This window comes from Carex rostrata, chromosome 4 (assembly GCF_964058835.1).
Source record: "Carex rostrata chromosome 4, lpCarRost1.2, whole genome shotgun sequence".
Lineage (NCBI taxonomy): Eukaryota > Viridiplantae > Streptophyta > Magnoliopsida > Poales > Cyperaceae > Carex > Carex rostrata.
In genome coordinates, this window is record NC_135921.1 from 14395292 (window position 1) to 14412619 (window position 17328).

The 17328-nt window shown below is 34.8% G+C and overlaps 2 protein-coding genes across 2 annotated transcripts in view; both read left to right on the forward strand.

The window, feature by feature from the left end:
* The window catches only part of LOC144553564 (uncharacterized), a 58127-nt gene extending 41074 nt beyond the window's left edge, over positions 1-17053 (forward strand). The window contains exons 2-7 of the mRNA XM_078301789.1: positions 15101-15233; positions 15542-15666; positions 15896-15992; positions 16110-16219; positions 16461-16535; positions 16673-17053. Coding sequence (XP_078157915.1) covers positions 15164-15233; positions 15542-15666; positions 15896-15992; positions 16110-16219; positions 16461-16535; positions 16673-16723 — 528 coding nt within the window. The 5' untranslated portion in view covers positions 15101-15163 and the 3' untranslated portion in view covers positions 16724-17053. The remainder of the gene's footprint in view (positions 1-15100; positions 15234-15541; positions 15667-15895; positions 15993-16109; positions 16220-16460; positions 16536-16672) is intronic.
* On the forward strand, positions 5368-11249 carry LOC144553562 (pyrophosphate-energized vacuolar membrane proton pump). The gene is made up of 8 exons (XM_078301786.1): positions 5368-5774; positions 7551-8125; positions 8329-8708; positions 8791-8877; positions 9244-9574; positions 9996-10406; positions 10586-10645; positions 10762-11249. Exons 1-8 carry the CDS (start codon positions 5534-5536, stop codon positions 10966-10968), a joined length of 2292 nt encoding a protein of 763 aa, XP_078157912.1. The 5' UTR covers positions 5368-5533; the 3' UTR covers positions 10969-11249.
* Positions 17054-17328: the final 275 nt, after the last annotated feature.

Below are 17328 nucleotides of genomic sequence, written 5' to 3' on the forward strand. Positions count from 1 at the left end.
TTCTAATCGAACGGCTCCGATTAAATATTAGACGGAATGACTTGGACAGCATGATAGAATATATAAAGTTGTCTTTTATTAAAAAAAAAATAGTTAATAAACTAAAGATAGAGATACAGATTGAAGTCAATAAAAATAATAAAATGGTAATATTGGATAAGACCGGCGTGACCTGGCAGGTAATTGCTTGAGAGGTTGATTAACCTTTACACTTTACAGCATTTGATAAATGATAGTGAATCTTGAATTGACGACAGTCTGACACGACTACCCCCGTCGGCACTATAAATTACACGATTATCTCAACACCTCAGCACCTTATCTTCTCTTTACTTACTTTTGTCTAACACAAAAATTAAAAAAAATTTAGTAAATCTTCTTCTTATGCTCTCTAGGGGCGGTCTATAGTCTATACAAATAATGAATAAGTACTTTCTTCATTATGGATTGTGTACATCTAAGATCAATCTTGACAGGTTAATTTGCTTAAACGAAGCACTCACCCAACAAACAAACAGAGAAAAAAAAAGGAAAGAGAAGATATGAGATATTTTTAGTTCCAACAAGGTACTTCGGACGGCCGATTCAATTAGATAGTATTATTCTAACTAATACTAAACTAAATTTCTCTAATAAACTGGATCTGGTCATATAAACTTAGTTTAATAAACATATATAGTCTTTGTGTATGCTTTGGATTGCCATGCATATTATTAAAAAATGATAAACCATGATATTACATGTTTGGTTTGTTATAATATGATTTTTGCGGGTCCCTCTTAGCATAGGGTTTATGATTCATTCCTAAACCAAGGTATTAAACAATTGCACTTTAAAATTAGAAAGAACAAAGTACAAATTTCCAAAATTGGTCTCAACTTTTCCGAAACTACCAAATTAATTTCTAAATTGAACCTTGAGTTTGTTTTAAACAGAGTCAAGCTTGTTTATTTTAACTTATCAAAAGAACTAAGTTGAATTTTCAATTTCTCATTAAATAAAAATATTAATTTTGTTTACAATGACTAATAAAAGAACTCCCTTAATTTATTTAAAAAAAGTTCATAGACCACCTAATTATTTTTTATTAAAAAAAGTTGAAATATTAATGTAGTGCAAATAGAAGTTTAAGAAGCAATTTGAATTTTTGTTATAGACCAATTTGATATAAACACAAGTTGAAGAATTATTAATTTATTTGATAATTTTGAGAAACTTACTGAACAAAGTGGTCCAAGTTTAAATTTTTTTTGCAGCTGTTCCATGCTATAAATTTCATTTTGTAGTTTTGTGGACGAGGAAAAGAGACATTGTTAATTTCCGATGTGGCGTGGGCGCAACTACAATTATTAGCTGTACAGCTGTAGATTTTCTCTCTTATCACGAATCACGATATATATATATATTCTGTAATTATAGGACCATAAACTGTGCACTCCCACAGATTTTATATTGATCATTTTTTTTTTAATTTATTTTCTCCCATTATTTGACGTGATTCGATCATAAACAGTGCACTCCCACCTTGTGTGTATTTTTTTAAAGAATATATATTTATTTTCTATACCAGTGGCTTTAACATATATATTAACTTATCCTATCCAATAAAAAAAACAAACATTGTATTTGTAGAATGAGAAAAGGTAATGTCCCCCGGGCTACAGTCCCCCAAAAATTCTCGTGTATAAAAGTCTTCTTTTTTTAGCTTAGTTCTAACGCGTTTTTAACTGCCACAACTGCCATAATTTCAACTGTTATAATTTCAAGTACACTATGTATGTTTACAAAATTATATGTGTATGTTTATAGGATAATATGTGTATGTTTACAGGATAATATGTGTATGTTTACAGGATATTATGTATATGTTCACAGAAATAAAATGTAATGTTCACATAATTATATGTGTATGTTTATAGGATAACATGTGTATGTTTACAGAATAATATGTGTATGTTCACAGAAGGTGGTCCCCAACAGCTGTCACGCGTTTTCAACAACTTTCACGCGTTTTTAACAGCTTTCACGCGTTTTTATGTTTACAAGATTTGTTGAATTAGTTTACAGGATTTAGTATTGATGTTTACAGAATTAGTTGAAAATCTCCGGGGATTTTTGGGGGACTGGAGTTGGGGGACTGTTAGCGGCTTCCTTGTAGAATATATACAGTTAGAAAATTTACAACAAAGAATACATATATATAGAGTAGAAGTAGGGTGTTCTTGAGTTTATCAAGTCTCTTGGTGAACTCAAGTCTAAAATTCGTCAAATCAGTTATAAATGACGAATGCGAACCGTTGAAATCCGCTTACTTTATAAGTGATACATCTATATGTGAAAATTTTAAACATTTAAATTAATTTAGTATAAAATCAATAAGTCAAAATTAGAAGGTTAATAAATCAAGAGAAACTAGAGAAGCAAAACACATATTGATTGTGGATAATCTACCGCGAAGGTTGTACGCTGAGGAAATCAAAACTCGCTACACATTGTTCCACACGAGCATTATAACAAGAACTTTTATGGGAAACAGGGAAAGGTTAGCGAATCACTGCCGTTCGATTATGATTAAGATTGATTGATGTCAATCCAACGTGTTTTACGAGCCCTAATTTAAAGTCAACACCTTTTCTCTTTGCCGAAAACTTTCCATATCAGGAGGAAGTAATTCGACTGCAATCAGCATTGCGACATTTATTTTTTAAGAGAGAAATTTAATAATATTTACCATTTACTTAATTTCAATTTACATCGGGCTTAGCATATATTATGCAGATATTACCGTTATTTGATCAGCATCATATATTCAAAATTATTCGAAATCAAAGTGTCTAAGTTTGACCACACGGTCCCATTTAAATTTTAAAATGACAAGTGTGCCCATCTCTACTTTTAGTTTTAGGGTCCACGTGGTGTTTTTCGATTTGCTGCACACAAAATGTAAGTTTCCAATAAATTTTTTCGTAACTGAAAATCTTTATACCAGAGAGCCAAAGAGATAGTCCCAAAATTATGGAAATTTGAAGGGACAAATCCGGAGAAACTTGAACGACTTGTGAGTTATGAAAACAAAAAAGTAAAATGGATCGAGAAGGATCCAAGACTCCAGAGGGGGTGAAATGTGAATGGATAAGATAAGCACGCAATTCCATAAAACGCCTCCACCCGTCTTACTCTTACATCAGCAGATCAGCTCCAACAATATCTCCATTCGATCCCACCCGTTCGGCCGTTCCTCTCACCTCCTTAATCTGACCGTTCATTTATTACTGTCACAACGGCTGTCAGTACAACTCATTTCTCCCTTGAAGTTACTACTTACTGATCGTCCATTTTTACAGTTGACTCGGTCAAATCCAGGTCTGTCGCGCGTACTTCTTGCCTGTTAACCAACCGGAAAGCGACACGCTACCAGCTAACTACGTGCCACTCACCACAGGCGTTCAAACCACGCGATACCTTCCTCAAGATACCTTTTTTATTCCCTTGGCATCAAATTTTACAAAATTTCGATGTTTTACATGTCGGACCCCCTGATTTTTTTTATATTTTTTTTCCAATTGTATGGGTAAGGGTCGGATATACTGTTCCCTTCAAATGCAATTTTGTTTCAGATATTTTCAGTTTTGTCTCTATTTAATTATTTAATATTAATTTGGATATTTTTAGGGGACATATTTGTTAGATTTAAACACTTTACAGTTTACGCCAACACCCCTTGTAACTTAAATGACCACCTCGGTCTCGGTGGGTCTTTAATTTAATTTAACCCGTTCGTGATTCGTCACGTCACCGTCATGTAAAACTTCTCCGTTTTTAGAAAACTGGAGATGAACATATACCATGTTGACATATTTATTCCATAAAAAGCAAACATCTCGTGTTTAAACAAACCTTGAAAAGATTTCTTTTATTTGCTTTTAAAAGCTTGTTGAGTTTCGTTGTCTAAATTTAGATGTTTTTGTAATATAAACATAGAATCTGTGTTCAAATATGTAATAATATTTACTTCCAAAATTAGATAAACATTCAACGTACAGTGATTACTGATTAGTGAATGCTTTCTAAATCATACACTGAACAATATCGATTAAAAATAGAAAATAATCCGTTGTACCTACTCTACTTCTTACATTGAACGTTATTAGTAAAAATTTAGAATCAATCTGTCTTTCTTGAAATAATAAATAAATATTCAAAGATTTAAATTCATGCATAGGTGAACATGTTCATCCTTCGTAACAAAATCACTTGTAAACATTAATTAGCTCTTACAATTTGCTAAATGTTTGTGTTGTTTGAATCAAATCATCCCATCCAAACAGATCCGGTTGTTTTTTTTTATGTCGACATATATTAATAATAAAAATAAGTACGACACGAGAGGAGGTTCAAATAATGCCCCTATTTCTAAAAATTTAATAACTCAAAATTTAAATCATAAACATCAAAATAAAACCGTTAGATATGATCTATGTTATTTTCTCTACGTGCTCATAAAAAATTATCACATTTAAATTTTGTTTTCACGTGAATTGATAAGTTGAAAAATCAACGTCTAGAATTATCCACATTAGTACATTTTCCCAAGCTCTTAATGACAACCAAAACAAAATTGAAATGTCATAAAGTTTTACACGTTCATAGATAAAATGACGTAGATCATATCTAACGGTTTTATTTGACTATCAAAGTTTTAAATTTTGAGTTATTCAAGTTTTAAAAAATGGAGATATGATGGAGACACAAAAAATGAAGGCATTTGAACCCTCCTCGTGATATAAATATGTTTTATTTTTTTAGAAAAAAAATCGGTTCATGATTGTCCATTTTAATGCCATGGTTTCTCGAAATTTCAAAATTAGTTGTGACATTATTTGGTGTAGATGATGTTGGAAGTGATATTTAAAATATATTTTTCACGTAATTGATAATAAAATATTTTTGCTGACGTAAACATACTTCTTTCTTTAAATGTAAATAGACAGTGATATGAATATTTATTTTGCAGATTTTTTCTAAGTCAAAGAAAATATTTATATTAGCACATTGTATGTTTTTGGATGAAAAATGTAATATAATTTAAGTGACCAATTTTGTTTAAAAGATAAAAGTTTAACCTATCAAGAAATTTATCAAAGGATTTCCGTTTCGGTTATTATTTTGTAATCAAAATTATGTGCTTTTTGTCATAAATAAATCACCCTAAATAATATCAGTGAATCAATTCGTTTAGCTGTCCAATCTGTCTGTCTGGATGGATAAAAAAAGGTCCTTTCAATCCTATCCGAAACGGACAACTCCAGTGAAAGAAACTGGAGGGGGTGAATCCTTGGGTTAACTTAATAAATTCCTCTCACACCAGTCTCGCTTCCTCAGTCCAGCTCGAGGGGCGCTATAAAAGGAGACCAACCAGACCTAGCTCTCTGCCCATTCCTCTCTTTCTCTCCTCTACATTTCCCAAAGAGATTGACATTCGACCCTTTTTCTCTCGCCTCACCTAGGGTTTGATAGGCGCTCGGCGACAGAAATGGCGGCGCTTCTTTCGGATCTGGCGACGGAGATACTGATACCGGTGGCTTCCGTCGTGGGAATTGTGTTTGCGTTGGTGCAGTGGGTAGTGGTGTCCCGTGTGAAGCTCTCACCGGAGAAACAGTCAGCCGGAGGGAACAAAAACGGCTATGGCGATTATCTGATTGAAGAGGAGGAGGGCCTTAATGATCACAATGTCGTGGTTAAGTGTGCCGAGATCCAGACCGCCATCTCCGAAGGTTAGCTAGCTCGGTTATTTAATTATTAGGGGTACTTAATCTGTGTGCGTGAGGGGTAGAAATGGGGAAGGAGAGATCTTTCTCTTGTTTAGGTTCTTTTTTAGAGTGTGATTAGAGTCTTATTAGCTAATTTGATCTGTCTCAATCTTTTTTATTTGCTCACTTTAGCTCCAGTACACGGCATAATTATATGTTTGATCGCGGAATTCAATTTTAGAGGTTGTAGTGTGGAGCAAATTGGCCTTAGATCCGGTGCTTCTTTGATACGAAGGATTGTGTTAATATCCTTTTTTCTTACTTCTCCTTTCATTTCTCAAATAAAGGGATGTACATACATCTTTACTGAATTGACCTTTAAATAATTTGTTTTTAGTTCGTATTTTTTTTTGGGTGGGAACTAGTCCTGCAAACGTAATTTTTGAAGGAACATCGATCTCAGATTTAGGGACGTAATTTTTTATGTTATACTTTCTATAATCCTTTTTTTCCTTTCTTTTTTATCAAAAATAAGATAATCAAAGAAATAGGCATATTTTGGTAAAATATTTATTTATATATCTGTGTAATCAGAAAAAAAAGAAGTTTAATTCTGTGGTCCCTTGTTCTTCGTAAAGTAACAAATTTGGCTAGAAGTGAATTGGTACTCTTTTATGAAAAGTCGTTTCTTAATGAAGTATGCTTGTAGTGGGGCCTGCGCTTCTTTTGTTGATCATGTTGTACACATCCATTTATTTGTCCCTTGTGGTTTTTGCAGGACCATGGATATTTAAGATCGATCTATTTATTTATGTTCCTTGTATATTTTTTTTTTGGGTTTTGAATTCTGTTACCAAATTGCAAATTAATTATTTTTACAATTTTTATTGTAGATCTATAATTTGCTATAGTTATATTGATCTCTCAAATATAAATCTTATTAGTTCTAAGCAATCATCCTTTTATTCTAGACTAGAATTGGGAATAATTTATTTGAGAAAATCTTTGTTTCTATGTTTAGGTCTGACCATTGACTTTTTAGTGGTGCAACGTGGTTCTTTGATTTTACACTTGTATATGGAGATTTTCTCACGTAAAGTATTCCTAGTTTATGGTGCTGAGAACATGGTCCTCGGATCTTTGACCAAATATTTAATGTTAGTGTGACATTGGTGCTGAACTGGCATGAACATGATTTAGTTGTACTATTATTATCTTTTATATGTGCCTGGTAGCAAAAGCATTGACTCATTATTCTTTCACATAAAAAAATGGTTATTTGACCACTGATTTCCATGAAGCATCAGAATACAGTGCATGTTTTGTATTTCATGGTTTACTTGTAATAGGAAATTCAAATGAATATCATATGCCATAATAATGTACTTAAAATGATAATTCCTAATTGCATGTGAAGAGTGCAATATTCTACTATACAAGTCACTATTGGGGGGCCAGGAAGATGTTTTATACAGGGTAATTTCTTTTGAATGTGAATCCACAAAAGTTACAGCTTTACAAAGGACTCAAAAAGTAATCAAATAAGATGCTGTATTCTGTGTGGTCTTTTGCTTTGGGAAATTTTTCTATGGAAAATATTAATTTATCACAAACGAGATGGAGATTAGTTATGAAAAGAATTGCACATTGCACTTCTAGAAAATATATTGTGATTTTAGAAGAACATATTGCAACTGTTTAAGAGGATCTCTCATCTAACAATTAGCAATCTGTGTATAAACATATCATACTGATCAGAAGATCTCTCATTTAACAAATATTTATGTCCTGAATTTACAGGAGCAACTTCCTTCCTCTTCACTGAGTATCAATATGTGGGTGTGTTCATGGTCATCTTTGCCATAATAATTTTCCTATTCCTTGGTACCGTGGATGGCTTCAGCACCAAGACCCGACCCTGCACTTACAGCAAGGACACCACCTGCAAACCAGCTCTTGCAACTGCTCTTTTCAGCACCATCTCCTTCCTTCTTGGTGCCATCACCTCCCTTGTCGCTGGTTTTCTTGGCATGAAGATTGCCACTTATGCCAATGCTCGTACAACACTCGAGGCTAGAAAGGGCGTCGGCAAGGCCTTCATCGTAGCATTCAGATCTGGTGCAGTTATGGGTTTCTTGCTTGCAGCTAGCGGGTTGCTGGTGCTTTATATCACAATCAATTTGTTTAAGCTGTACTATGGTAACGATTGGGAAGGTCTATTTGAGAGTATTACTGGTTATGGTCTTGGTGGGTCGTCCATGGCTCTCTTTGGTAGAGTTGGTGGCGGTATCTATACCAAGGCTGCTGATGTTGGTGCTGACCTTGTTGGTAAGATTGAGAGGAATATTCCAGAGGATGATCCAAGAAACCCAGCTGTGAGTCTTGCATTTTTTTAATCACTATTAATGTTTCCAGCTTAATGCCCCTATGGATAGGAAAGGAAAAAGTAAAATGGAAATATACTGCTTGTGTACTGTTAGATTATGTCCTGAACCAGTCATGTTTATTACGTTGTATGCCATGTATGCCATCCTGTGGTTCCTGGTTGATTTTGCTAATTTTGTATAATCTCTCACAGGTGATTGCTGATAATGTCGGAGACAATGTTGGCGATATTGCTGGCATGGGTTCTGACCTCTTTGGATCTTATGCGGAATCTTCCTGTGCAGCCCTTGTTGTGGCTTCTATCTCATCGTTTGGAATTAACCATGAATTTACTGCCATGATGTTCCCTTTGCTTATCAGCTCCGTTGGAATTATCGTTTGCCTAATTACCACTCTCTTTGCAACTGACTTTTTTGAAATTAAGTCAGTTGAAGAGATTGAGCCTGCTTTGAAGAAACAACTTGTTATCTCCACTGCCCTCATGACTGTTGGCATTGCCATTGTTTCTTGGATTGGTCTTCCAGCTCAGTTCACTATCTACAGTTTTGGTACCCAGAAGGATGTGACTAACTGGTGAGATTTCATGGCCCTAAATTATAATTTTATTTGACATGGGAATGATTTGTAGATGTTAATGTTTCTGCTTCATTTTCAGGCAACTGTTCTTCTGTGTTGCTATTGGTCTCTGGGCTGGTCTTGTTATTGGGTTTGTTACTGAATATTATACAAGCAATGCTTACTCGTAAGTCTCTAACCTTCTTACTGGACTATTATTTAGTAGGTTTCTTGCTTGTTTACACCATCACTTTCATTTTTTATTTTTTTGACATTATGGAACTGTTTTAGAAGAGATACTAGCCACCTTTTGAGCAGTTCATTTTGAAATTAAATGTAAATGTTTAGTTATCTATAATGCTGGTTATATATATATATACACACATTAATATTTTGATGAGTTATGCATTTTATTGCACGACCTACATTTATGAGTTATGGTATGGTCATCTACCCACACATAGAATGCATAAATTAATTCATACTTGAAATAGTATATCTTTATTGGTAGATACTATACCCTATTTTGACGCATCTTGAAATTAATTTGCAGCCCTGTTCAAGACGTTGCCGACTCATGCAGGACTGGAGCTGCCACTAACGTTATCTTTGGTCTTGCTCTTGGATACAAGTCTGTAATCATCCCCATCTTTGCTATTGCTGTTAGCATTTTTGTGAGCTTCAGTCTTGCTGCCATGTATGGCATAGCGGTTGCTGCTCTTGGTATGCTCAGTACAATTGCCACTGGCTTGGCCATTGATGCTTATGGGCCCATCAGTGACAATGCTGGAGGTATTGCTGAGATGGCGGGCATGAGCCACAGGATCCGTGAGAGGACTGATGCTCTGGACGCTGCCGGTAACACCACTGCCGCCATTGGAAAGGTAAATTGTTTTATTATGTTGTATGTATGCATTTGTTATATTAGGTATAGATAATTGTCCATGGTTTGATTAAATTGTCCATGGGTCGATTAATTGTCTTCACTCGGAAATCCTGTAACCATCTTACTAGCATTTGAAAGAAGTATTGCTCAACAGTTATAGAAAATTATGTTAGATACCTTGAACTGATTTTTTTTTTTTATTATTTTGAAGAATAAATCTGTGCATCATTAACTTGCAAAAAAGGAACAGGTACATTTAGATAATAGTTGACTTGTATTTTGCAGTTGTCATTTTTAGTTTACACAAGCACGACCATCTGTTTTAATAAACTTCAAAACTACACAGAGACATTATTATATTCCTTTAAATTAATAGTTTTGTTAATTACTTCCCTTTCTGCCACCTTGTTTTTATTTAGGGTTTCGCCATTGGATCTGCTGCTCTCGTCTCCCTTGCCCTATTCGGTGCCTTCGTGAGCCGTGCTGGTATCTCTACTGTTGATGTGCTTACCCCCAAGGTCTTCATTGGTCTGCTTGTTGGTGCCATGCTCCCATACTGGTTCTCAGCCATGACAATGAAGAGTGTTGGCAGTGCTGCCCTGAAGATGGTTGAGGAGGTGCGTCGCCAATTCAACACCATTCCTGGCCTCATGGAGGGCACCACCAAGCCCGACTATGCCACCTGCGTCAAGATCTCGACTGATGCCTCTATCAAGGAGATGATCCCACCTGGTGCTCTTGTGATCTTGACCCCACTTATTGCTGGAACTTTCTTTGGTGTTGAGACCCTCTCTGGTGTGCTTGCTGGTGCTCTCGTCTCAGGCGTTCAGGTATGGGTTTAGTTGTTTTTTTTCTAGTAAAATATGTTCATTTGATTTAAGTTTGCCATGGTTGATTGGTATGGAACAAGAATCTGCTATTATACAAACTGATTTTTTAGATTCCTTTTCAGTTATTCTTGAGAGAATTTTGCACTAAAAGGGTACCCTTTTTTTTTCACCTTTTCCAGATTGCCATCTCTGCATCTAACACTGGTGGCGCATGGGATAATGCCAAGAAGTACATTGAGGTACGTATTCACTTGGTCCATTTTCTTTTATTTGATTTTGTTGGATTTAAAAGTAATTTTTTAATTAGATTTCTGAGGTGTAAATTATTAATTTTTTTTTCAATTGCAATGAATAGGCTGGTGCAACAGAGCATGCACAGAGCCTCGGCCCAAAGGGATCCGACTGCCACAAGGCTGCTGTCATTGGTGACACTATTGGAGACCCGCTCAAGGACACATCTGGGCCATCACTCAACATCCTCATCAAGCTCATGGCTGTCGAATCACTTGTGTTTGCTCCTTTCTTTGCAACTCACGGAGGCCTTCTCTTCAAGTGGCTGTGAGCACTTGAAATAGTAAGAAACAAGAGAATTTGAGAAAATAACATTTGTATGTCGCCATTTTGTTTTTATGTTGCTTTACATCATGCCTCTTGAGGCAATTAGCTTTTGAAAGTTTTATGTAGTTTTGGTTAGAATTTGCCCGTTGGCCATGTGATTTTGAGGTCTGGCAGTTCCCTTTCTTTTTTGGTCCGTTGATGATGAATTGGTTGATAATGACGATCATAATTGTGTTAAGGTTTTTAACCTTTGCATCATAATATAAAGTTTTTCACTTTTTGGCATTTCATGGTTGCTGCTGGGTGATGTGTTTGTAATTTTGCTGCCGCACATCCAGTTCGTCATTCCAAAATCCCAAGTTAAATCTTCCCGTACTTGTTTTATTGGTTTCCTTTTGATCTTGTACATTGATTTATTTGTGTGCTGAGATGTGATATAGTTGTGACATGCGCATGACTTTTAGGTATTTTACAATTTTACAATACATTTGAAGTGGAAATTAAAGCTGGAGGGGTATATAGTAGTCTGAATTAGTGTAGCGGATTACCTGCTTTGGTTGGCTTTACTGACATACAACAAGCACTACAAAATTAAGGTTACTGATCATAGTAATTCAATTTCAAATCAGTACTATTCTTGTTTTTTTTTTCCTATTGAGTTGTTTAAGTTTCATTCCAGTCACTGTGATAATTAACTAACAACAAGACATCCATAACAAAAAAGGTTCCACATTTCTTTGTTTTACTATACCCTGTATGCATCATAGCACATGTTACCTATTCTTCATATATTAACCATGCATACCCTGGCCTGAGCTCTTTCTCATGTACCCTTCAAGAGTTGTTGAATTTCTTATTTATCCTTCTACTCTTAGTTATATCTCACATATCCCTCAACTCTTATTTTTCTTTTCTATTTACCCTTTGAAATAATAACCCAAAATTAAATATTATCTAATTTATTTGTTTTTCATTATACCCTTATTCTTTCTCTTTGATTTAAATTTTGCAAAGGGTACCATTATTATGGACTCTTTATTTCATCTAAAATTAATTTTTCTATTGAGTTGAGTTTTGACTCTTTAGTAAATAAAATTATTTATTGCTCTTAAAAGGATTCATATCCTGAATGACGCCTTCATTGGGCCACTTAATTAAATTTTGTTTAAAGGTTCGTGAGTTGCTGCTAGTGATTTGTTTACATCTCCAGTTTGTTTTGATTAGTAAGTACATAACGGGGAGCCATTAGCCATAGCACTGCACGGATGCCAATTTTCAGAATGTTTCAATACGAGTTTGGTCAGCGTCAAGCCGTCGACAATGTATATACCTTAGACCGTAACACCTAGCAGCTTATGATTTTGGGTAAAGATTTTAGTAGAGCAGTTTTGGCTTCATAAACTGCGGTTTTGATTCTACAGTTTGAGCACCGCATAAAGTCTTGACCCAACCAATCTATTTATCCTCCAAGATTTCTTGCAGTGCTCCGGCTCACCTTAAATCAAAGAATATGAATCCTTAAGAGCAATAAATAATTTCATTTACTAACAAGTCAAAACTTTAACTCAATAGTGAAATTTTAGATGAAATGAAGAGTCATGAAGATACACAACAATGATGCTCTTTACAAAATTTAATTCAAAGAGAAAGAATAAGGATATAATAGAAAACAAATAAATTAGACAATATTTAATTTTGGGTTATTAATTCAAAGGATAAATAAAAAAGAAAAATAAGAGTTGAGAGATATGTGAGATATAACTAAGAGTAAAAGGGTAAATAAGAAATTCAACAACTTTTGAAGGGTACATAAGAAATTAACCCTTTGTTTTATACATGAGAATTTTTTTTTTTCACAAAACCCATTCATTAATTAGAAATTAACAATTCAGCGTTGCATGGGTACCAGTCTACCAGAAGCCTTTTCAAGCAATGACAATCAAGGACAAGTGTTGGTACTGACTAGTGCCAGAAACATACCAGCGTCTTAAGTCTTGTTGTGGTTGAAAATACTGGCTGGCAATAATTTTGTTTGAACTAAGCACAATTCTATATAACATGTGTAACAGGTCAGAATTTTGTAGATTTTAAGAAGTTTTAGTTTAAACAAATAGTAACTTTTCCTGTACCCCGCGAGGTATAATTTGCTCAGGAAACTAATCAAAGATGTAGTTTATAGCACAATAATATTTCTGCATTGCAAGAAACTAAAAGTCTCTGAAAACAAATGACAATTTTATACAAGAAGTAACTAAAAGGCTAATTCCATTCAAGTAACATCGTTTCTTGAACCAACTAATTGGTTGACAGGATGCCTGCAGTTCTTGCTTACAACTTCCTGCCTGTTTGAGTAACAGAACCTAGTGACAAACTCTCATGAAGTGTTTCTTTCCCATGGTTACAGCTGGAACTGGAGAGAGTCCGATTGTTCAAATCCCCCTCGGGCAGCTTCAATGACCGTGCTCAGAACCACTAATTTCTAGACTGAAGATAAGTTGCTCCCCAACCTGATCCCTAGCTACAATTAGACAATTAGTTCAAGGAAACACCTGACCTTTCTAATTGCAGCCCATTTTCTCATCTCCATTCTAACCAGTTGGAACTGGTATCAGATTATTGCACCCAGCCATTTCTGTTGCACTAACAGTAGATTTGAACATCCGTATACTATGTATCAACAGTAGATTTGAACATCCTGTGGCAACCTTCTAACAGTAAATTTGAGTTCAGGTTTCCTCCATCTGACAACTCAAATTCAATGACTCAGTGGGTTCATCATGCCAGTAGGAGGTAAAACCTAAAACCTAAACCCTACGATATCCAGCATTCAGATCAACCTCTCCCGTGTTGACCACAAAGTAATCATCAAATTGGACAGGGAGACCAGTCTACAAATAACAAAAATTTAAGGAGCCATATGGTAAATGTGAAAAAAAAACAACTAAAAAAAGAATATAGAACGACAAGTGCATTGCAAAGGGTCGTCACATTGTCTTTCGAGGATGCCAGGATTCCAACTGCAGCATGACTAAATATTTTGAAATTTTGAACCTTTTGGTTCAGTGTTGGTTCTCTACATTTCACTATTTTGACCAGTGAAACTAAATAGAACTTGTGAAATTAACCTGTCCATGTTGAAGAACCATTGATTATTGGATTATTTATTTTGAAGGAGAGATGCCCAAATAAGATGATGATACAAGTACGCTGAAAGGAGCTCCATAATATTTGAACTTCAAACAAGAGTATTAGTTGGTCAAGTTTAATATTTTAAGTGCCCCTTCTAATCAAACATTTTATTGTCTGATGTAGTAAATGATCAACAAGAAATAAGCACACTATACATCCCCACATTTTTTTCTTATGCATGCAGAACTTAAATTGCATCTACCTACAAATAAACAACAATTACAGCACCGTCTAAAAACATTTATGAACAAAAAACTTTCTGGTAAAAAAGGGTAGAAAAGTCATTTGGCCGAAATAAAAATAAGTGTCCTACTGCCTACAGACCCTGAATCAATAGAAAATGAGTAATCAATACTTGGTATGTATGTAGTTATTGTGGTATCAAGGGATAAGAGTAGGTGGAGATGAAGGGGTGCTAACACGAATTCCTATCACCTAAGGTAACATAATATTTATGTTTGGATTTGGACTGTCCAATAAGAATCCACACGACTATTAAAGCGGCTCATGCGTTCCACCTCAGGCCGGATTGGCCCGGATTGCGATTGGACGGCTGTGATCCAAACAAAAATATTTTGTTACCTCAGAGGATATGGATTCGTGCTAACACCCTCTTATAAAGTGAAATTTTAGTTTTATTATCTAAATTTTTTTAATTTTTACAAAAAAAAATATACTACTAGTTTCCTCTCATAAAATAAAATCACATAATATAATATGTATTTATCCAGTCTCCGATATTAGAGTTGTTGGAAACTTTGAAACCAGTGTTCTCAATTTTTTGATTCCAAAATGAGAAACATATATAATTTGAAGATCCAGGGCCTGAAGAATAGGCCCAATGGGCCTAGAGAAAGTTTTTTTTTTTTTCTTTTTGCTTGTAAAGCCCGTAGGCAGGAAATTCCTTGTTTCTTGTGAATAATTGGTAAACTTGTTCTTCTCTCTTACCGGCCTCGCCAATCTCTCTTCCCCTCTTCCGACTGAGAAATTCTCAGCGGTCGCCAGCTCCGATGGGCAACGCTTCTTCTATCCTGACTCAGTACGATATCGAGGACGTCCAAGAGCACTGCCACTACCTCTGTAAGTCCTCCTCCCAATAAGATTGATTTCGATCGGATTGTATGTCACTGTGTATTTGTGTTGCCATAGGTTTAGCTGGTAGTGATGCACCAGTTCCCTTTACCGAGTAGCTTTGATCGATCTTCTTATGATAACATTTGATGAAGCCACTTGTCATCGCAGCTCGGTGAACAGAAGCATGTTATAGTATTGCATTGCAAGATTGTACTGAAATGCTGAATTATAAGTTGGTAGATGTTAAAAATTGAACTGGTAAAATGGTAGGATTTGTTACTACAACTAAAACCTAGTGCTATCTTTCTTTTCAGTTTCTCAGGAGGAGATAGTGGCACTGTATGAGAGGTTTTGTCAGCTTGATCGCAACTCCAAGGGATACATTACCTCAGACGAGTTTCTCTCCTTACCTGAATTCAGCCTCAATCCTCTCTCTCAAGTATATTTCTAAGAACCCCTAAAATTTCTTTCTATTTTCGATGATAGGAAATTTCCAATTTTCAATCCCCTTTGCTAGCAGGTGTAGAACCGTACAAGTCCTTTATTATTTGTTTGCCCCAAAGGATTTCTATACCGGAGAGCTGATGGTTACTTCTTGAAAAATATAGATATTTGAGTGTCTTTTACCACCATTTTTTTTTTTTTTGGTTGAACTTTTGATTTTTCAGAGGTTAGGACACATGGTAGATGGATTCAATTTTAAGGAATTTGTAGCATTTCTCTCGCCCTTCAGCCAAAAAGCTACCATTCAGCAGAAGATTGAATGTAATGAACATATACTATAATATGTATATATAGAGATTCATTTAATGGGATTAATATTTTTTCTTTCCATTTTTAATTTTGGACTAATGTTTGTTTTCCCTTTTTTCACATTTTCAGTGATATTCAGAGTTTATGATACTGATGGAAAGGGGAAGGTGACATTCAAAGATATACTTGAGGTGCTTCGTAATTTGACTGGTTCATTTATGACTGAGGAACAAAGGGAGGTAATAATTTCTAAATGCATGTTCCTTTTTGCCCTCATATTTTTGCTCTGTTGTATTTATCTGTGGAATTATATGGCTCATCTCGTATTATCCAAATTTATTCTTTAAATATGGTGTTTCTTATTGTTGTAAACTTGTAATTCATGTTCAAAATTCATTTTGTGCATAAACAGATTTTTTTTTACAGCGATGCATGAACCATAGTTGTTAAGATTTGGTTTTTGAATGTGATACTTTTTAGCAAGCAGTGAGCAAGTTAATGAAAGATGCCGGCTATGAGAGAGATAGTTCACTTTCTTTGGAAGATTTTAATAAGGTACTTATAAAATACTTTCTTCATGACTTCACAAAGCTCGCAACAAATTTTTACTGCTGTAATGTACATACGGGTTTCAAAGTTTCTTTGGTTATCTGATTTGTGAAGATTTTTAAACCTGTTTGTTTTTGTGTCAGATTCTGATAAATCCCAGTTTAAAGATGGAGGTTGAGGTACCAATAGACTAAAAGATATATCATCCCCATCTATCTCCAAATTTGTCAGATTCCTTTTGTATTAATCAGGGTTTGCAAAAAAAATAAAATATAGCTCCTTATCAAGAATAATTAGACTGTCAAAGTTGTTGTGGTTAATACTCGCTCTTGTTCCGCAACATGCCCAAGTCTCTTGTAAATGGGATCAGTTTTCCTGTTATGAACAAAATCTCATTTATTGTATCTTGTAGTGCTCAGTAAATTTCTCTTTCCCTCTTTTTCTCATTGTTTGTACTTGTAAATTTGATAACATTTTATAATTTTCATGGTACATCAATCTTAAGATATTTTTACTACAGCAAATTATATTTAGACTTATGTATAGTTCTTCTGGAGCTAGTATATCTCTCTGTAGAAATTACAGTTCCATTATTCTGGATACAATTACTTGCTGTGGCTGTGGTCCTTAAGGCTAAGATGTGGAGGTTAGAGAAAGTCTAATATCCAGCATTAAACAGTGCTGAAGAATGAATATTAAGTTAACAGTTTAACTTCTAAACTAGCTTTTAATGTTTCAATTCAGTTTAAGATATTTTTAGAAAAAAAATATGAGTAAATCTCGATTTCTAACACAATTT